We start from the raw sequence: 22598 nt of genomic DNA, 5'->3' as shown, positions 1-22598 counted from the left end.
CACAAGAACACCTCATTGCATCAGAAATCGGCCACACCTTTATTGAAATTCTCATTCCCCACCCAAATGAACGTGTACAGTCCGCCGCTCTCATCCTTGAAGACCGTTGACCTGCTTATTCATGAAGCAAGCCGAAAGTCGCAGCAAAGCCCTCTCATTGTACTACGGGACTTCAACGCCTCCCATCACTCATGGGGATATCTCCAAGCCTCTAAAAAAGGAACAGCCCTCCTCCATGCAGCACAAAATCATTCCCGAACCCTATACAATGACCTCACCACCCCCACCTGCCTTGGAAACAGTGTCTCTAGAGACACAACACCTGATCTCACCTTCGCCCGGAACGTTCCCCATTTAAGCTGGTCCCTCCGTACGGATACCCTTGGCAGCGATCACTATATAACAGAAATCAAGCTGCCCAACCTTCAAACAGCTCGCAAAATCAGAAAAGCCCACATAAAAAACTGGGCAGCCTTCCGTAAAGACCCTACATCTCTTCCTCCAATCGAAGAAAACCTTGAAGCTTGGAAAGAAGCCCTTGAAAGTCTGGTCCGAAAGAACACCAGCACTGTCCAATTTAACCGACAAAAACCCAGTAGCAGACGCCCACCTACAGCATCTTTGGGCAGCCCACCACGGTCTAGTTAATCATTGGAAGAAAAGGAAGCACAACCAGTCCCTCAAAAAAAGAATAGCCGAAATGACTTAACAGGCAGCAACTTATGCCAAGATCCTCCAAAATCAAAATTGGCGTAGCTTTTGTGATCAACTTCAGGGCACGCTCACTACCAAAAGAACCTGGCATATTCTCAGGAAGCTCCTAGGTGACAAAGCCTCTCGCAGACTAGGACAGCAACAAATCCAACGTCTCATTCATTATCACCACCTTCCCCCCCAAGAGCTACTCGATTCAAGTATTCAAGTCGCACCTACCTCTTCAGGCACCCAACAACTTACCCACCCCCACCTGAACAGGCCTACACTGGACCCCCAAATGACTCACTCGACGCTCCGTTCACTTCATCTGAACTACAACAAGCACTCGGCAGACTCACACGCAACACGACCCCAGGAAAAGACAAGATAACCAATAAATTATTCCGCAACCTGGATGACGAGGCCCAAGAGGACTTACTGACTCTCTTCAATTATTAAAAGCATGGCACTGTACCTCTTCAGTGGCGCCACTCCGACATTACCCTGATCCCCAAACCTCACAAGCCTCTAACAACGACCAACCTCCGCCCAATATCACTGACCTCATGCCTAGGCAAGCTCTTTGAGCATCTAGTACACAACCGCTTGACAACCTACCTGGAAAACCGTGACTTCTTCCCCCACACTATGTTCGGTTTCCGTAATCACCATTCCACTAAGATGTCCTAATTCAAATAAAGGAGCATTATCGACCAACTTAGTAAAACCAAACCCCAGCTGTGTCCTGGCCCTAGATGTTCAGGGAGCTTTTGATAACGTGACACACGAGGCTATTTTGCAAGGCCTTCAAGAAACCCACTGCGGCCCGGCCACGTACAACTACGTCAAGGCATTTCTAACCAACAGAACGGCCTCCATCCGTCTCGGTACTCATCGGACACCTACTTTTCAACACCGGCAAAAGGGACACCCCAGGGCTCTGTCTTTTCGCCTCTATTGTTCAATGTCGCCCTGTTGGGCCTTCCTAAGCTCCTCGCCGAAATTCTGGATCTACATCATGCATTCTATGCAGATGACCTCACTTTATGGACAAACAAAGGCTCTGCCGGGCACCAGCAAGACAGTTTACAATAGGCAATTGATACGACAATGACGTACCTCGCCACTCTCGGGCTTACGTGCGCACCTCAAAAGTCTGAACTTCTTATCCTTCTAGCCCGCACTAGAGGACGCCCCCACAACCTACTCCGGATCCGACAGTTTTCATTCAAGGCACCGCTGTACCTCAAGTTTCGACACTCCAAATACTGGGCGTACCCTTTCAGGCTGACGGCTCTGGTGCTGCCCTCTTACCACAACTACACCGTACAGTCACACAACTTATTCATCTCATCAAGCGAAGTTGCACCCACCAACACGGCCTTCGTGAGCAAGACACCTGCCGCCTCATACAAGCCATTCTCGTCAGCCGCATCACGTACGGCACCCCATATGTACAGCTAAAGCGTCAAGAACACTCCAAGATTGATGCACTCATCCGTCGGGCGTACAAAATCGCCCTCAGTCTTCTTGCCTTCACACCTATCCAGAAGCTACTGCAGTTAGGAGTGCATAACACTCTTGCTTAACTCCTGGGAGCACAACAGGTAAACCAACTCTCCCACCTGGCCCTGACACCTACCGGCAGAATAGTCCTCCGATCTCTGGATTGACCAACCCCTCCACCAGCAGAGACACTCCAGCATCTCCCGCAACCTATACGTAGCTTTATCAGAGTAACCCCTATACCGCGCCACATGCACCCAGAGTAGAACAAGGGCGGCCGTGAAGCTCGGGTCAATTACCTAAACAGACGTTATTCTGGCCAACCAGACAGCAGATACACCGACATCGCGCACTGCATTTTCACATCTCGTGCCCACCCTGGAAGTCACGGATTCTACAGGTGCTATACTCACCTCGGCCACCTTACCTAACACCACAACCGCAAGAGCAGAAGCAACCACCATAGCCATGGCAGCCACCACCACTACAAGTACGGGCCACCTCACCATCTTAACAGACTCTCAGCAGGCCTGCCACTACTACCTTCTTGGCTGCATTCCCTACCAGGCTCTCAAGATACTTCAATCCCTCAAGACTCCCCCAACAATCCAGATAGTGTGGACACCTGGGCATGCCTTCCTACCAGGGAATGAGGCGGCACATGCCGCTGCCCGTGAACTCATTTTCCGGGATTCCCGTCCAAGGACAGACAGACGACTTGGCATCCGCACCATCCCTCCACCCTCTGTCGCTCAGATACACCGACCTGCTTGTCCACTACCGCCACACTCGTTTCCACTACCCCCCTCCCCACTCGTCGCTCGCTACAGCAGAGGCCCGGACGTGGCGCCGGCTACAGACAGGCACATACTTCAACTGTACCGTACTGTCGCACATCTCCCCTACCACATTCTCCTACTTCTGCCATTCCTGCAACCTCCCCGCCACAACAGCCAATCTTGTATGGTTCTGCCCGCACCATCCCCTGAGCGGTGGGAACGTGCACTGACCAGCCTGCACCCAGAGGACCAGCAATGCTTGATCAACCGGGCCACCCGGGCTGCGGAAGCACGCGGCTTCCTGAACTGAGGACGCCACCCACCTTCTTTTTTTGCTCAATAAAACGATTTGCCTCCTCCTCCTCCTTTCGGGTAAAACCCACAAGGAAGGCATGCCCCTTAGGGCAATAGTGTCTGAAAAAGGGTCCTGGCAGGGCGTTATTTCAAGGGAGATTCGAAAGCCTTTGAACTACATCTGCGATGATGACCCATTTTAAATTCGCAATTCCAACGAGCTAGTTGAGGTGTTCCCAGACTTGGACAAGAAGTGGGCCAATTTTGCGTTCTCAGTAGACGTCGAAGATTTGTTTTGTAGTGTCCCTCAAAAAGAACTGATTGACGCCGTGAGAACGACGGTTGAAGAAAGCGAACCGGTCCGTTTTCAGAATGCTAGCGGGATGTCCACTCAACGGTTTATTGGTCTTTTAACGTTTTATCTAGAGTCAACCTTTGTCGCTTTTAATGACCAGTACTATGTGCAGAAAGATGGTGTCTGTATTGGTCCCTGCATTGCCCCAATACTTATTGAAATCTTTTTAGCAGACTGTGACAAATGCATTGCAGCACGCCTCAACCACACTATAGTTAAGTATTTTAGATATGTTGATGATTTCATTGTGTTTGTGAATGTGGACAGCCATTAGGATAGACGGGGTGTGATTCACAGCGTTTTAGATGTTTTGAACACGTGTTCAAAGGGATTGAAGTTCACTTTTGAGGAACCTGATAATGGAGGTATTCAGTTTCTGGATGTGAAACTATGTTTTACCGAGGGGCATATATGCTGGACGTACCAACCGCGCTCAAAAAAGCAGATTTTGAATTACGCTTCAGCCCACTCTAAGTTCCTACTCTAAGTTGGTTAAGCGCAGCACAGTGGCGAACTGCCTGTGCGGTGCCCTTCAGAAGTCGTGCGCTCACAAGTAGCTGGTAGTGTGCAAGCTCAAGTGGCGCATCTCACGCATGCGGGCTTCCCTTTGGAGTTGGTGGCTTCGGTCGCTTAAAGGTTAAAGAGGTTAAAGACAGTAAGGGCTCTCCAAGGGGAGAAGACGCCAACTGGGACAGGTTGCGACGCGTAGCTGTGCCATACGTGCATCAGCTCACGCACCGCCTCAAAAAAGTGGGGAAAATATGCGGCGTGAAGTGCTGGCCACTGCGCCTGGAAAGCTGAAGCGGATGTGCCCCGCCGTAAACCAGAAGCCATGCCAGGCTTGCACCAAAAAACATGCCACCAGTTTTGTCACCTGCAAAGGTGTCATCTACCGCATTCTGTTGTCCTGTGGCAAATGCTACGTGGGATGACGGGGCGGTGTTTAAATGACAGACTGAGAGACCACCATGCAGCAGTTTCATTGCTTGCGGTGGGAGGCCATCTGGCCGATCATTGCAAGCTGTACCCTGGTTGTACGCCAGTGTTTGATAAAACACGTGTTTTAGGATCTGGACGTGACCAAACCAGTTGCGAGATTAACAAGGCATTTTATATCTACAGGGAAGGAGTTAATTGTATGAGCACTCCTTCAATCACCCTTACAGAAAAGGCAATAGGCTTTCTACAAGGGCGCATGTGCGAGACATAGGCTGGCATGTGTGGGGTGGTGTAGGGGAAGGGCGTGGTGATATGTTATCTTTCTTTGTTTCACGAACGCTAAGTAAAATTTCAGTTGTAGTCTAGTGAGTGCCCTGTGTACTTCTTTTTCGTCCGAGTCTGTTTTTGCTAGTAAAATGCAGTCAGATAACCAACTAGCCCAACTTTCTGCCTTCACCAGCAAAGAAGTCTGGCCAGAAGCTGTCAGCGAAATTCAACTTTTGCCATCTAGTAAGCTGCCCATGAGAACGTGCTAATCGTAAACAGAGACTAACACGTAGTTTGTACCTGAGGGACAGAAATGGAGAAAATCATCTGCACCTACATCATCTAAAGTTTTGTGATAAATTTCTTCATCCAGAGCTATACAAATTATCTTCGAAATTACATAACACACCTAAGCTTGCATGTCAAATTGCTCTCGCACAAACCTGTCAAAACACTGCTATGAAGCATCACAATCTGAGATGCAGTTCTGTGTCAATATGGTTTGGCTGTAACTCAATAGCAAGGTCCTTTACTTAGATTATCACTTCCATGAAACAATCAGATTATCACTTAGATTATCAATTCCACGAAACAATCAGGGCCTTCACATAGCAGTGGCACTGACTGTTATTTTACAAGAAAAAAGTGATAATACCGTATTTATTCGAATTTAGCCAATAGTTTTTTAGAAATACTGATATTGGCCTCGAGGACATACCGTGGCGCCACCTACAAGTGACGTCACTTGTAGGACTCCGGGTTGTATTGTCGTCTGCTACAACACATTTCCTGCGCGGATGCGGAAGCATGTTTTTTGTTGTGGCCACCGTCTCCCCTCACCTTGTGGACTTGATGCAAATTACCCGAAATAGTTGTCTGCAGAGTGAATATTCTGGCCAAGCAATCAGCGATGTTCTTGTTCCCGTGACACCGCCGCGTTTAGGTAGTTGCTACGATCGCGACCCACAGCTCGTACGCAGCCAGCTAACGCCAAGGACGATGCAACCGATGCCGAGAAAAGGACACTCTAAATTCATTATGATATACTTGTGATGGGACACGTACAAGACTGTGTGTGCAAGGAAACACCTTGTAACAGCGACGGAAACGCATCATTCACTTGTGATCTCACCGCGCATACTGCTCGCATTGCCTGGTAAATGAATAACTACGCGAGAGCGGTGATCGGATTGCTGCGCCGCTCATGCTTAAAGTGTTGTTATGGTCTGCAGTTTGGCTTAATCAGTGCCTATTTCCCCAACAATGTTTTTATACTTATGCCCGGATTTGATTACGATCACTTCTGTAGCCTGTACTCTGCACGGCTGATATGTTTACTTTTCGGGACAAATTGTCCACAATGTATGAACGGTATGAACGTGAGTTTTTAACGCCTTTGGGCGGGTTTGTACATGGCTATAGTTAGTTTTCATTAGGACCTCGGAGTGGGAATTTATAATTGCAACATGAACTTCGGTCATTAATAGTGAGCCGGCCTTTAATTCTCAAGCATCAATTTCGAAACTCACGACTGCTCACTGAAGGCGACGCTTTGTACGAGGCCAAACACGTCGTTAATGATTTGGGGTAATGGGGAGTTTTAGAATAGAAGAACCGAGCGTATGGGGCCCCAAAGAAGTTAGAGGAACCCCAACGCAACACGGGCGCGCGCGACGGCTTCGGATGCAACAGCTCGCAGCCGGCTTCGGATACAACTTCACTCGCAGCCGGCTTCGGATGCAACTTCGGATACAACAGCTAGCAGCCGGCTTCGGATGCACGTAATCGAATGTTGGGAACTTAGCGTCGCAGCAGATATTTCATCGCCGCTATCGTTACAGTAGCGAATGGCAGTCCCTAACACAACTTTTCACCGCACTGTCACCCCCCTTCTCGTATGTGAAACTCTAACCGCGGTGATGATCAAGATGCCTGCCACAGCCGCGGCCGATACTTGCGCGCAGGTATCGCCACCCTTCGGCCACTCGCCACACCGCGCGTGAACGGGCCGGCGCTGCCGGGACCGGCCTCTGCCGCGGCGTAAATCACGGCAGATATTTGAGCATCGCTTTGAAAAACACAGCTGATGACACTACCTAGCACAATTTTTAATCACACTAACACCCCCTTTCACCAATCTGGAACTTCTTTTCCACGACTTGTGTGATTTTAAAAAGCGGTGACAAGTTGTTGCTGCCTCGACCTGCATCGGTTCGAGTCGCACCGTCGGCCGGGCGGGCAGGCATGCCGGGTGCGTGTGCTTCTGCGAGCAGTAAACGCTTCACGATTTCCTCCTTTATACATTTCTTGCAAACAAGGGAACTCTATAAACTTAACTCGGTGATCGTCGTAGCCCACATTGTTGATCGGGGAAACAAGCCACTGCTTATACGCTTCGGTCGCATACACACCACCACACTCATGTTTCCGGATAATGTACCACAGTTGATACATTTATAATGTCCCCGCGAGGTCAAACTGCACTTGACGCACTGAGAATTAACTTCAAACGACGCAAATTAACACGAAAATACTTTTAGAACGCCCTTCCTAAGCGAGGTGTGTCTCGCTGCAAGCCAACTACGCAGCAAGGTAGGAATGGTAATCCTACAAGTGACGTCAAAACTATCGCAGCGCCGGCCTCTCCAGTGGTGGGCCTCGCGGCCAATATCAATCTCCAGCGTCGGCTTGGATTCGAGGATTTTGAAACACGCGCCAATTTCCAAGTGAAATTAAGGGAAGTGGCACGCAGCTAGCACGCTACACAGAAAAGAAAGTATTGTAGCCATTACTAGACGAGCCAGTAGCCAGTTAAGGGCCATAGCTGGGGGCGATGCCACCATTTTGAACTGTGCAGATAGTGGCCTGCGTGTAGTGTGGCGTTTGGTTTCGACAGCGCAATGGCACCAAACAAGTGGTGCCATTATAGTGCCGCTTTTAAAAGAAAAGTTTTTTTAGCCGCGGAGTTGTCGTGGAACGTTCAAGCCGGGCGGGACTTCAGCGTGGATGAAAAAAATGTCCGTCTTGAAGGACGCAACGGGAGAGGATATTTGCATGCGCCCCAACGAGGATGGCATTCACCGAACTACGAGAAGGCCGTCATCACGAAATGGAGATAGCATTGACTGACTTCGTTCGGACGCAGTGAGCAGCTGCCCTTTCAGTAACGACGGAAGTGCTCCAGGCAAAACCAAGGGAGCTTTCAAAGGAACGAGGCTTATCACGGGCACACTACAAAGCCAGTCGGGGCTGGCTACAGAAATTCATGAAGTGCTTCGGCTTTAGCCTCTGTCGTCGAACCTCAATCGCCCAGAAGTTGTCCGGTGATTTTGAAGAGAAACTGATTGAGTTCCAGCACCGCATCTTCATGTTCAATAAACGTGTTTTCTTTTTGTGAACGCTGACCTCGCCTTTTTGTTCAGCCTACTTTCTAGGTAAGTTTTTTTTTTTTCGTGGCTTCGGACTTTCGGGGGTCGGCTTAGAATCGGGGCCGGCCTAGATTCGAATAAATACGGTATTACAATGTTTTTCTGCGTGCACTCTTAATGTTACGACAACATGATCTTTACAGTTAAAGTAACAGAATCTATTAAAACTGAAATTTTTTTGTTTTCAGGAAAATTTCTTTGAAGAAAACTGGCCCAAACAAAATTGTTCATTGATGAATGAAACTATTGTGCACTACCTCTTGTGATTATAGGAGGTCGTGTCTGTGTGCGTTCCCTCCGGCTGGCCACACTCACTGTGACCAGCAAGCCAAACACTATGATCATTCTCCAGCTCAGTCTTGCAGTGTGACAATCAGTGCCATCCAATCGCAATGTTTCTGCACATTCTTTATCACACATCGTTGCCGAGAGCAAAGCATTTGAATTCCTGTCACTGATCAAAGGGGGCAAAAATGCACGAGGCATTACAAGGTTCGTGGCATGCAAAAGAAAAACCAAGTGGCACTGACCGTCCTTTATCAAGAACGCATGACCGAACCACTTCAGAGTAAAGACTGTGGAACATTGTTTTCTGTTTGTTTTAACAGCGAAGCTCTTGAACAAATCATTTGTGAATGGTGTTCGCTGTTAAAAATACCAAAAAAAAGTCTGAGTGCTTGTGCACGCGCGCCTCCAGCGCACGTTTGTCAAGCTAAGCATACCCACTTATAGAGACTGGCCAACATTGGCCACAAGAAAGCATTCGCCGTATCGTGGCAACATTTGCTCCGAACGGGAAAGACACATCACAGCAAACGCCCCGCGTTCGTCCTCGTGTAAGAAGTCGTTCGCATGTGCTCTGTACCACAGAAGAGCTGCGACTTGAATGCCGAAGCTGCTGTAGGTAATCACAGACTCCACATGGCCCGGCCGTGAATAGTTCGCACGGCTGAGGAAGAGGATGCGCTTCGAGAGGCTCAGCGTGCAAAGCATCCACTAGAGACGATAAGTCGCGCTTGGAGCATGGCGTACGAAAATGTCAACCAAAACAACGAGCTCACTCTGGCCTTGCTTAACATAAGGTCTGTGAAATGCTATGCTGCCGACGTCAACCACGACACCACAATGATGCTAAAACTCAACTTTGTGTCCATCACTGATCACGTACAACAGCTTTGCCATTCAAGTCTTGAGCATGAGTGAAAGCTTCCCTGAATTTTTCTTTTTGGCTAAATCTGGCCCAGGTTTGGTGACTTCAGAAATAATGGTTTGGTTTTGTATTCAGTTATGTGAAAAATGCTGGTACAACTCCTTTGCTTGGTGTGGGTACAGTTCTGGTTAAGCATATGTCCCTTTGACTCTGACCAAGGAATGAACACATTATCTTCTCTTAAAGGGACCCTGCAACACTCTTTGAGCAGTACAAGTAAACCTGCGCGACGTTTAGATTACACTGCCAGGAATACCTGAGCCAAATATTACACGTGCACGTGAAGCAGTGAGCGCGAAAATCGATGTGAAAGACGTGGAAAAACAAACCGCTCTCTCTTCAGTTGTCCTCATTATGCATGGCCTAAGGGATGTCACATAGGCCATGGCTGCCCGATCGGCTGTCACTGGTCAACTTCGCGGCTAGATTCTCCCATTTCCGTCGTCGTCATCGCTGTGTACGAACCTCTTCTATGCCTGAACCTGTAGGCAAAGTTTTGCCGTTTATTTTGTGTTTTGAGTGCGCGGGGAGTTTGAGTGATGAGCTCCATACTTCCCTTTCAACGGGACCACTCGACTACAAACGTTTATTGCTTCAAAAACGCCCTACCAGCCCGAGCGCGCACTTGCGAGCAGGCACTCATGCCTGCTTTTTTGTGGCACCAGACCGGAAATAGGCCCCTCCGCGTTGCGGAGAAGAGGAGAAAACTACCCGGCATGTGATATATCGAAGGCCGCCGAAGAGAACGCCGCGAGCCGCCCCCCTCTCCGGGAGAGAGCGCGCAGCTTTCGTCGCCTTGTCCGCGCTTGAGTTGAGAGGGAACGATTATGCGCGATTTCTCATCGCGCGTAGTTTCGTTAATTGTGAACGGATTTTCATAATTCTTGCGGGAGAAGATTTCTGGGACAATAGACTTTATCCCAAAATACAGCACTAGTAGTCGATGGCAAGTGTTGCAGGGTCCCTTTAATCCCCGCAAGCCTTTGGGAAAAAAATTGGGAAAAAGTGTGGCCCAATGATTCATCTTCCAGACACCTCGACATAGCAAGCACACTTGAAAAAGTTAAGGCTGAAAACTATGGCCCCTCCTTGCATCCGATGTCACCCACTAGGTCCACAGCTGCCTGACTGCCAGTGATGAAAACGCCGCCGATGGGACCAACATCACCAGCCAATTGCCATACCATCAGGGCCCTTCCAAAAGATCAGAATGGACCTTGCGGGCTGCTGTCTACGTCATGAGATGAGAACAAGTGGATTGGCGTAGCCACAGACTACATTACGCGATACACAGGTACCGCAGCTCTTCCCAAGCTCTTACGCACAAGAAGTCACAAAATTCTTTGTCCACCAAGTTCTGCTGCGACGTGGAGACCCTGAAGTCCTAATTATGGACTGTTGAACAACCTTCACTGCAGAGCTTATGCAAGGAGTCTTACACTACAGCAACATAGAGCACCAAATAACCACGGCGTACCACCACCAACCAAACAGACTAACTAAACGTTTGAACAAGATGATCGGAGACATCCTGTCAATGTATGTCGATGTTGAACATAAGATGTGGGACAAAGTCCTCCCTTGTGCCACGTTTGCATACAACTCAGCTATCCTGGAAACCATGCAGAATACACCGTTCCAGCTTGTCCAAAGAAGACAGCCGACTACACTGCTTGACGCCTTGCTGCCACATGCAGAAGACGTCAAACCCAATGTTGACGTCCAAGGATACCTACAGTGTGCAAAGGAGCTCGCCAGCTTACACGAGTTCATACAATGAAGCAGCAGCTGGTGGATTCCAGACACTACTACCTTCGATGCCGAGATGCCATGTCTCACTCCCAGGGCCTTGTGTGAGTATGGACCTCGATCTGACAAAATACGAGGAGCTCCTGTAAAAGTATTTGGTACCATAGAGAATCCAGTGACATGTTGGCCAACTTGTCTGTGAGGTCGTCCCTGATGTTGAGATCACGGCAATGCATGCAGCCCAAGGATGTCCACAACGTTTGCCCCAAGCCTTACTATGACAGATAATGAACTTTCTATTATTTGGACAACTGCTTTATTCAAGCATTGGGTCGATGCGCATTTAGACAGGGGTAATTACTGCTACGAACCACACTTTATGATTTGTTTAATTACGTTTTGTCACTAGCACATGGCCACACTACACTATCTCATCCTTTGTTTCAAGTAAAGTGCTTTCGTATCCTCCTTTCATATGCTGCAGTGGCAATCTTGTGTGACGGGGACAAAGTGCAGGTTCACGGTCATTATACAAGAGTTTTCTCGTTTGAACGACAGCATTCTTGACCTAGTTCAATATTTCTACAATGGAGATCACTTGACATAAATATGGGGAGAACAAACGCTGCAACATTCTATTCGCAGACGCTCGATGTGCATGTCACTATGGGCATGGGCGTTGGAACAGAAAGAGCAGGGGGAGCAACGGCTCCCCCTATTGTACAAATGGGGGAGCACGGCTCCCCCAGTCAAAGAGCATAGACTTTCGCTGAGCCTCAGACGGTTCTGGGAAAGTTGGTTTATTCCCAGAAGGTTTAAAGGATCAGACGAAATTCACTTCAAATCACGGCCTTCGCGCCGTCCACCACCTGCGCTTAACCCTCGGTAGCCACGCGCCTGCCGCGGGTAGCCGGACAACATTTTCGAGGTGATCCCCCAGGCCGAGCGAATCACTGAACTGTGGGCCATGATAACGCGTGGCCCCGCAGCAAAAGGAGTAAGTAACCTCAAGTTCCCCAGGCTCAACCTGAAGGAAAACCGAGCGACATTCTTTTGTCGGAGCAGTGAGCCGGCAGTTTGTCGAGGAGGGTGTGCAACAAGCTGTTGCCACACGGTCGAGTCGAAAGGTGTATCAAATCATGACCTGGCATTTTGCACTACCCCTGTAGGTTCCCTGTTACTGTTTTCATATGTTTCAAGGGCGTGCAGTGCTTTTCTGTACCTCGATACATAAAATATATAGCATTTTGCATGCTACCATCGCCTTATAGATGGTGCTGAAGCCATCAAAACACTAACGGTCTTTTTGACTGCTCTCTAGCACCTGGGATGTTGGATAAAAATTTGATTGGATTTTGTATGGTTTATTTTAGTCTTGTCATCTGGAACACTGCGCATTCATGAATCCTCAAAGAAAATAAATGATGATGATGATGATGATGTCTATGTTAGGATTTTTTCACTCCCCCTGTTAGAAAATAGTTCCGACGCCTCTGACTATGGGGACCACTTCTTCGCCAGCTGTGTGTTCTTCTGGCTTCCCCTTGTTTCGAAGCACAGGTTCACTCAAACAGCCTTTGTTAACTGAAAGACTCCTCGTCGTTCTTGGCCAAATATATATGGAACAACAAAGCTGCATCTTTGATACTTGCATGAGCAAAAAAAGCTGCAAAATTCCCCTCCTTCCTTATTTCTCATTTCTGCTGGCTACTCAGTGATGGTAACTGCTCACTTGCTGGCTGCCTGACGTATAGGTATGGCCAGTTAAAACCTTTGGCATTCAAGGCTCAGCCGTGAACTAGGACACTGAAAGGTGATCCTGACACCACGTTTTCCAAGTTTTTTAACGGGAAGCAGTAACGTTCTCCTGCTAAAAAGATGCCATACCCAACCCCAGCTACAAAAAACAGGGCTGGGGCTAAATCAAGTTGTTCCATAAGGCAGCATTTTTCACAATAGGACTTGACAACAAACAACCAAGCCAAGTAAATATTGGTGAAATTAGGCATGGTAAAATATATTAATTACTTCAACCAAACAAATCCTTTTTAAATGGATACCTTGAATGAAAACAGGTACCCTGAATGAAAATAGAATGGGTTTAGAGTTTCAGGAGGTGACAAAGCTAGAATGGCCTGCAAACTTTTTTTGCCAGTGCGTTACTCCATAAGGCCTCTGAGAAACCCCCTAAAAAAGAAGTTCCCACCAAGCCTCCATTACATGAACCCACAATTGTCTTGCCAGGCCCAATACGCATTCTGCACTAAATTTTATTTGCAAGTGCTCTAAGATTGCGTGCCACCAGTACTTAGCTATGAACGCCTAACAAAAACAAGAGAGATACTTTTTGCCTACCTTCAGGTACGTCGTCTATAGTAATCACTTGTGGTCCTTGATGATCTGGCTCCCGCTGCGGTGTGCTTGGTGGCACCGTGAGCAGGTCTCGCAGGGTGAATCCACCTCCCCCGACCTGGTACTGGTACGCTTCAGGTTGGTACGCCACGAGGACTTCAGTTGGTGTCGGAGACCCTGGGTGCAGCGTGTTAGGCAGCAGCTGTGCTCGGCTGAACTGCCATGGCTGCACCATAGCAGAGTGCCCTGCAGGTATTATTGACACCACCGTGAGCCACCTACTGGGGCAAAAATTTTCCCTGTCCACTCTGGAAAGCCCAATGTACTACAACACTATACAAAAAGGAGTGCCTCAAGGAGTCGTACTGAGCCCTCTTCTAATTAACCTTATGCTCATCCACTTAAAGCGAGTTTTCCCACCTGAAATCCCCATCACACTCTATGAGCACAATCAACATTTGTGAATGGTTGCAAACACAAAACAAGCAGCTTATGTGTTTCACACGTTAGGGTGCGGTCCCGACTGAGACATCTACAAAAAAGAAACTCTCTCAACACCAGACCAGCAATACACTGCTGCTCGAAAAACTAACTGAGATTGTGACATAGAAGGTGATTGTGACAGAGAAGTTATCAAGATGGATGCCCCTGGCATTCTAATTGAGTAAGTGGCATGTTTGTGACTGCTTGCACAAAGGTCAACAAGAAGTGGATAGAAAAAAAAATGCAAGCAATATGGTGTTCTGATTTTGCAATCTCGTCAGTGCTGGGCCCCTTCTGCATGTGAACCTGAGACTGTGCATTCTGAATGCCTTGTGGAAAGTAAACCCATTCTTTAACTCAAAGGGCAGAAAGACTGTTGAAACCGCCGTCCCGCTCTGAGTGGTGTAGAAAGCAACTCCCTAGGAGTAAAATGCTGCATGCAGCATTTGTTTTTTATCAAGCTATGATAGCAATCATACAAGGTAAGGCAATAAGCCAATCGTTTTACATTTTTTTAGTAGGCTTGAAGAGCTGCCGTCTCAAGCACTATGACTTCTAAAGAACCTGAAACAGCCTCCAAACAATCCACAGCACACATTGGATTTATTAGACACCATCTCAGTAACCTCAGCCTGCAAGAACGTAGTACAGTGTTAAGTAAAAATGAAGCAAGTAAATATTATACGAGTTTTTATATCTGTCTCAAGCCTCTAACCCTCCCCTGTCGTTTTTACTATCCTAAACGCTGCCAAGTCATGGCAGGCAGGCCATAGCAACTCAGTGCCCTTGAAGGTGCATGCCATAATTCCGTGCTCATTGTAGTTTTATCTTTCAGCAGTTCTGGGTAAGAACCACAGAGCACTAAAAAGGTGGTGCCCAGCCCAATGCATGACTAGATATAAAAGAAGAATGAATTACAGGCAAGCACTCTCACCAAATCAAGTGGTAAGTTGCACTGCAAATACGCAAGAAACAGCAGCATATTCAATACATCCGAATACCAACTTATCACTCTGGCAAGCTAGGTACTGCTCTAAAAAACATTAACGGCTCTGAAAATGCTTTTTCCGAGTTATACAGCAGAATAATATACAGAATAATATACAGAATTTAAATAATACATTTTACACATTTTTTGTTATCTGCATCGTTAAACACTGTTGCTGCCAAAACGAGTTTGTTTTGCGATTTAGTCCCTTATGCAGCGTTGTCATTAGAACCAGCCCAAAAAAAGTTAATGACCAGTGTCTTAAAACTAAGTGCACCAGTTCTGAAAAATTATTAGGTTTTTTTTTTCACACAGGATTCAACATACAGCTTAGTAAAGGACCAAGGTCACCAGAATGGTCATTCTCAAAATGCTGCACATAAAGACCTACTTCCAAGTCCCAATTATGTTTCATTCAAAAAAATCAGTCATAACATAAACACAATGACTGAAATCAAACTTTAGTCATTAATAGAAGTCAGTGGGGCTCGTGTGTAGCCCTTATACTGGGAAAAAATTCAATCAACAGACACGCAACAGCAAGGTTTAGGTTTTGCTATACACCACTGCCATACACACTGCTGTACACAGCAGGGCCAAGTGCAATCCAAGTGTGTCTGTTGGGTTGGCAAACCTGCCCTGTAGAAGGAAAAAACAAACAAGGTCAGTACAGAGCTGCTGTCCATAAATATTACTTAGCATTCATACGCGAGGCATTCATGCTTTTTTCTTTGCAATTTTTATTTTGGCCTCACATATATGTTCTCGAAGTCACCATATAGGCCTCGGGGTCACATACATTTTAATTTTGGCTGAAAAAACTAGCCTTTCATAACTAGCTCAACTTTATTCCAGCCTGGAAGGATGTTCTCGTCACCAAAAAAAAAAAAAAAAACAGAAATATTGTTAAAACTTTTGAACTTAGAGTATGCAGTATTAGTAGCAACAATTTTGGGAAGGTACCAAACATTTGTGACATGTGGCGTTCGCATGCCCTGTTGCAGCTGGCATGTACCAGTGTACAGACTAGAAGATTCACCAAGGTTGCATAAAAAAAACTAACCAAACAAACAAGATCAATGAGACATGACAAACTAATCGATAATTTTAATCAATCCAGAAATTTCAATGCGCTCACAACTGCAGTCAAAGTGACTTCAGCCGGCTCATATTTGCACTTCCGTTTGCGATCTTTCCCTTGTAATCGTTTAGCAAATTACGCATCAAAAGCAGATTGCATTAGCTTCAACGGAGCCTCATCAGTATTGTCAGAAAAATAAATACATGCTTTGTTCATTATCTGTAATACCCCTGCTACAGTAGCGTCCGAATGTCATTTGAACCAAATGTAATTCGACTCAAATGCCATGTTGTGCTGCTACACTAGGTTCTGAAATGCCATTCGGCTCAAATGACTTTCAAGCGAAATGAGCACCGAGAGAGACATTTGGGATTTCAAATGACATTTCTCGCACTCTCGCACGCAGCATCTTCGATCGGCAATAAAAAATATAATACTTCCGTACGTAAAACAAGCAAAATATTTTTGTTTGTGGAACTTTGTTCACTGTTCATTTATTTAAACTGGAAAATCAACATATTTAATTCTCAAACTCCCAAAACCAGTGGGTCAGTTGAAAAAAATAAAACTACGCAAACAGTCACCATATTAGAGTCAAAATTTGTGTCTCTTCTAATTTGATATCATTTTACTGCCTTAGACTGCTTCTAAACTTGACTGTTGTATTACTGTACGAAAACGGAACGGGGCGACAACAGCACCACTACAGCACGGCGAGCAATTGTGAAAGCTTTCCAATGCCATCGAAATTGTAGTGTGGCACGGCAGATTCTGAATGGCATTCGAAGCACCCCATTTGAGTCAAATGACATTTGGTTCAAATGACATTTGGACCCTAGTGTAGCCGGGATATCAGTCTAATGACGTATGTGCAGCAACCAGCATGTGGCTATTAACGGATCAACACCACTTGGGCGGCAAGGAAACAAAAGCCCGAGTGCTCTGTGCCTTTATCACTCCCGCCGTTCAAAGCTCAGACACGGCCGAGCGTTGTTATCGCTTCGGCCGTTCGAAGGTCAGACACGTCTTAGTGCGCTGTAATCTGTTCCCGGAGGGCAAGGCACTGAGGAGCATAGGCAACAAACCACGACTTTTGCAGAGGCCTCCTCGTGTGGACGGCGACAAGATAACTGTGCACCACGCATGCAATGCAGATAAGATATGGCTAGGTTTTTCAAGACTAGAAATTCGCTGTCCCATCTGGCTGGGGTGTGTCAAGAACAAAGGGCAGCAGACCCAAGTGTACTCGAAAACGTTGCCTGGATTTCAGTTTCCGGCATTTTAGGTGCGGAGTACCTTAGGACCGCAAAATGTCTATTCGCGTCCGTGCGCATAGCATTTACAATCGCAAAATATCACACAGGCGCCGGCAGGATTCGAGCCTGCGTATGGTAGACCAGACAGAGTTAGTGTCAGTCGTCTTATTTATTGGGCAACGATCGTGAGTCAAAAGGCTTACTCCCTCGCCTGTAACGGTGCGGAGTACCTTAGAACCTCCCAATGTCCGTCCGCGTCCATCTGTGTGCACACCACCATCAAGCGAAATTCGATTTGAGCCGTGAGTTGCAGTTTCATTTAGGGAATAATCAAGGTGCAACTCACGGCTCAAATCGAATGACGGTAGGGGCCCGCAAATCGGATGTCACTCGGGGCGCAACTTGGATGTCATTTCGAGTCCCCGTACTCTGCACCCTTGCCATTATCCACGGAGTGGAGATGCTGCCATTTTTTTTTTCTCTATACTGGCACCATTCTAGGAGCAGTCATGAAGGCAGCAGCAATAACGCTGCTGTTGCCACGCAGTGTAGCATAAGCCAGATATTTGAGTGAATATCTAAATAAAATTGCTTAATTAAACATTCAAAAGAGACAAGTATTTGCAATCTACTCAACACTCTTCTCTCTCCGGCTGTCTGCTGGAAGACAAATTAGAAAGGGTACTTGCTGCTTTGTTTCTCATTTTCTCATTGCTGTATAAAAGCAAGGTATCATTTCCAAATGAAAAGCAGAGAGCAAACATTGTAAAACTTTACGAAGGAAAATTTGACAACCACCCCTATGCAGCCATACGGCTACAAAGAAAAGCTGTACAGCTGCACATCTTCCTTCGTAGAAACTCCACCTTGTGGGGATTTCTCCTAAATCTGGTTGATCGCAAAATTTCACTTTTCAGAGCCATTTACCACTGTATTGCTTGCAGTTGCTTTTTGGAAAGCAAAATTCTTAGCTAAAAGTCCTCAGTTCACGTAGAAATTGCCCCACCTTTTTCATGCTCTAAAGGGCACAAAGTTTTACAATTTCTTCAGGTACCTTTTGATTGAACAGGATCATATTATGCCCCATGTATTTCATGTCTAAGTGCTGTCATTTACAACAAACACACACTTGCTACCCCATACATGGCTCTTGCGAGGTTATGCAAAAGTTGCATTAGGAAACACAGGAATAAAGTGTGAAAATTCCCGGCAGCAGGCTTTAAAGGAGTACTGACACGAAATTTCAAAGCTGAGATAACTATGTACAACGCTTCCTTTTTATCAGGAGATATCTCCCAGCAAGTTTCAACAGCAACCGTTCAGCGAAACATATTTAAAATCCATTTTAATCTTCGCCCGCACGAGAAAGCCCAGAGCGGGCCGACGTGACATCATCTGCAACGTGCCCCAAACTGCCGACGTCGGGGCTCCCGTGACGAAGCCGACGCGCTGGCTGTGGTTGGTGCGCGCTGCTCGGGCGTGTGTACACGTCATGGTTTTGGGACTGACGTCATGCTGCCCGGGCCTGTGGGGACGGTGAAAACCTCGGCCGGTCTGGGCGCGCGCGTGCGCGCGCTTCTAGAGAGGCAGCGATACGGCAAGAATGGTGACGCCATGTGATACATGCTGTCATGGCGGCCGCTCGGCGTTTTTTTGTCGAAACTGAAACTGGCATGAATAAACGACGCCGTAAATGAATGTTTACGCTGCGCTCGACCGTCTAATCTGTCATTCTATGATTAGTGGGCTGGTAGGCACGCATAGCAGCGAAAAAAACGCAACATAAAAATTTCGTGTCAGTACTCCTTTAAGTTGGGCTTCAACTTTCTTCATAAAATCTCTATCGGGCTCCACCTATAACATGGAATGATGTCAATCGCACATACATAACCGTTCCTTGCAAGCATTGCTGTGCACAAAGAACTGCCTTGTAACATCACCACTGTAAAGTAGCTGAGCCCAGGTTTCGTAGTGCAAATCTCATGCACATTCGTCACAGCACATCCGCAAAGCAGTGTGATGAGCCTGCCTGGGAACCGCCATTCTCGTGTTATCCATGCTCACGCATTCACCTTACTTATTCGAAATCTTCCTACCACTGGAGCAGTGCTCCCTTTGAACCACTACCTGCTGGAGACGTGCAGAAGAGCAAAACCTCGCGTAAATACTGACTCGACAATCTCCATTTCAAACTTTCGGCAGCCTTTTAGCCACTGTTATACTTTTTATCACTCTATATTGCCGCACTCCCCACATTTTTGGAGTTGAATGCACTGAAGCTACATGAGGCACGCGTTGTGGAGGGCTCACAATAATTTCAAGCGCCTGCCAATCTAAAGTATGCTGAACTCTTGACATAGGCATTTTCGCTTTTCACCTCCACCCCAAAAGCAGCCACGGCGGCTGGACTCGAAGCTGTATCCCTGGCCTCAGAAGCACACCACCGTAGCCACCGAGCCACCACGGCAGGTATTCCTGCGCTTGTCACTTACCTTACCACAGCTCTTGTCCAACTTGCCACCACTTACCACTGTTAGGCTACAAATCACTCACACTGTTGCAATTTCACATTGAACTGCTCAGTAGTGTCGTCGCCAAACTCGTCATCACACCCCTCCCTCTATTTTGTCGCACCATCACATCACTCTTCACGTCCAGAACCTTTTGTCAAACTCATCACAATCACCACCACTGCCCCACTACCCATCACTCGCCACCCAACTCCTCATCACGCTTCTTGAAACTCTCTTTCTGAAATTTTCCATGACACACTTCACTGCAACCTTATCTGTATACACGCTCACACTCATTACACCACTTTCCAAGGGTCGTCATTACACTTGTCCGAGCACTTGAAGCACGTCACCATCCCCACATCGTTGTTCCTGCTGTAAATCGAATGACGCTCCGGGAAGCTGCCGCGCCGAAATTCCGAGCCCTGCCGAATCGCACTGGCGGTAAATAGTTATGTTTGAATGTGCACAAGTCTTCGCCAACGTCCCCCCTTACAAGTGTAGGTGTTTTACAACTACGCCTACGTTGTGCGTTCTAATGAGGTACGCTTATTACCGAGTCCAGGTATACGTGATTACGACGAAGCCTTTTTACCAAGGCTACGGCAGCTACACTTCTTACCCTTCCAAGCCTGCTGTGAAAGCACGGCTAATAGCTGAAAGCGGTGCGTGTTGGAATTCACGGTCCATTTATGCAGGCGGAGACGGCGCGCAAGACGTTCGTCACTCCACCGCTGGCAGAAAGGAGCGTAGTTTTTAAGCGCCCAAGATGCACAGCACGCGTGGAGCTTTGACGATCCATCGTCAAGGTGGGGGAAAAATCGAAACCACGTTTCACGTAACTCAAAGGGCGAACGGGCACACGTAAAAGGCAGACAGCGCGCTTAGGGCGCGAACGCGCTGTATCCAGAAAAACACGGCCGCGATTAACATCACTGGCGAAAAACAGGCGCTGAGGTGACCTTGGTCAGCATCGGCGGTCGCAGGGTACGGCGTAGGGGAGCAACCGACGACGGCGAAACGATGAGCGGTGACCACTGGCTTGGCGCACGTCAAACCGTCGTTCACGTGGGCTCACACGTTGACAGGCGCCGTCACGCCGTGGCCGCTGTTCCATATAAATGGCAATCATTTTGCAGCATTAAAATGATCTGAACAATGCAAACGAGGACCGTAGAATCATTAGCACATCATCAACAACAGGCAGCGGCTCACTCAAATTCTTCCAAGAGATAAGCAGCATTTGAACATGGCGTCTACTGAATTGGCTTCGACTGGATTTGTGACTGGCCAGTACTTGGCTAGAGCCACTTTTGGTTTTCAAAGCCTGCTCATTCAATTTTGTTTTACTTAAGATGCCTTATTTCGAAAATGTGCCGCAAGGAGCGCAGTATTCCTGTACATCGATGCTGTAGCCTTTAACCAGTGTGAACTCTATGCTGTAGCCTTTGAATACCACAGTAATATTAGGGCAAATATCTCCGTTTCTTTGTAATTTACAGCAATACCTCCCTAAATGTTTACTCAACAGAAACTTCCAAATAATGATTTATACAAAATGAACGAATCGATGGACAGAGGGAGCGTCCTCTGAAAAAAATAATAATAAGGATAACAAAAAGGTTAAGTCTCCTGCCACGCGCGTGGCACGAGCTGCGCCCCCCTGGCAACAGCTGCTGCCACGCAGAAGTGACGTCAAGCTAAAGTAATCACGTGACTTCCTGTGAAACAAACGTCATATTCACGTCATTTGATCATGCCACTTTTTTGTGTTGACGACGGCAGCCGGGTGTTCGCGTCTTGTGTCCCGATGTTCTCCGCCCGTGGTTCGAATGGCAGGCCTGACGCATCGTTACGTCCTTATCTCCCTGTACAGCGGCTGCCTCGCGGCGCTTTTTTCTTGTTGGGAGGTGCGCTTGTAATTATTTAGATTGGGTATTTTTTGTGAACTTGCTGTTGCACGTCTTGGTAAGCCTAACGCATTGTTTTCTGCACGCTGCTTCGCCCCGCTTTTTACATGCTCCTAGAACTGTACTGTTGTCGTTTAATATTTTGTAAGCTTCACGTTGTATTGCAGTTCGCGTGCTATTTGCTTTACGCGCCTGCATTTGTTGTCTACTTGTGCCTCGCTTCTTCCATGCCAAGCCTTGTGTTCTGATTCTGGAGTGGTGGCTCAATTATAAAACGTAGGGATCAGTATTTTCCATCGCGTCGCGCCGTAGCGAGCGACGTAGTGTCAGCGTGTGCACGAATCGAGTGTCGTCAGGTAGCGCACGGCATCATCGAACGCAATCCGATCTCGCATGTAGCTTCTGCAATTTTTCCCCCGGGGCAGTAGTACTGTCGCCGAGAAATGTATCCTGACTATTCCACAGAAACGATCTGTGCACGTAGCGCTGCAGAATCCGTGCAGGGAGCGCAGTTGCACTTCCGTGGGTGGAGCCCAACTGCCCGTCCAAAGATATATCTATTCAAGATACCACTGAAACCATTCGCTGACTGGCTGGCTTCTTGTGCAAGGAGGCTCAAGCTCCAACTGTGCAAGCATGGGAGAAGTGCAGCCGATAAGATCGCCGTGTGAGCCAAGTTTGGAACTTCTGCTAATAGTCCTTTAAAAGTCTGGTGTGCATAAGGTTAACAAGTGACAATTCAGTTATTGTTCATCTATGCTCAGATTTGTTGCTTAGTACCATTGTGCTTTC

At 47.3% G+C, this 22598-nt stretch overlaps 1 protein-coding gene across 7 annotated transcripts in view; it reads right to left on the bottom strand.

The window, feature by feature from the left end:
• LOC144158257 (uncharacterized) overlaps positions 1 to 21160 on the bottom strand; it is a 67418-nt gene extending 46258 nt beyond the window's left edge. Inside the window, exons 1-3 of one of the 7 annotated variants that reach the window (XM_077689003.1) lie at positions 20859 to 21160; positions 15622 to 15685; positions 13579 to 13821 (exon numbers count right to left, since the gene is read on the bottom strand). In XM_077689003.1, the coding sequence (XP_077545129.1) occupies positions 13579 to 13821; positions 15622 to 15685; positions 20859 to 20870 (319 nt within the window). In that variant the 5' untranslated portion in view covers positions 20871 to 21160. Of the gene's footprint in view, positions 1 to 13578; positions 13822 to 15621; positions 15937 to 16009; positions 16041 to 19875; positions 20490 to 20858 lie in introns of those variants that run through there. The other 6 variants (XM_077689006.1, XM_077689005.1, XM_077689008.1 and 3 more) reach the window with 6 other exon arrangements.
• Positions 21161 to 22598: the final 1438 nt, after the last annotated feature.

The sequence above is a fragment of the Haemaphysalis longicornis genome, unplaced genomic scaffold (genome assembly GCF_048455015.1).
Source record: "Haemaphysalis longicornis isolate Haplotype H1 unplaced genomic scaffold, Haemaphysalis longicornis Haplotype H1 scaffold_10, whole genome shotgun sequence".
NCBI classification, from domain to species: Eukaryota; Metazoa; Arthropoda; class Arachnida; order Ixodida; family Ixodidae; genus Haemaphysalis; species Haemaphysalis longicornis.
Note: the sequence above shows the minus strand (reverse complement) of the source record. Positions and strands in the feature narration are given on the sequence as shown.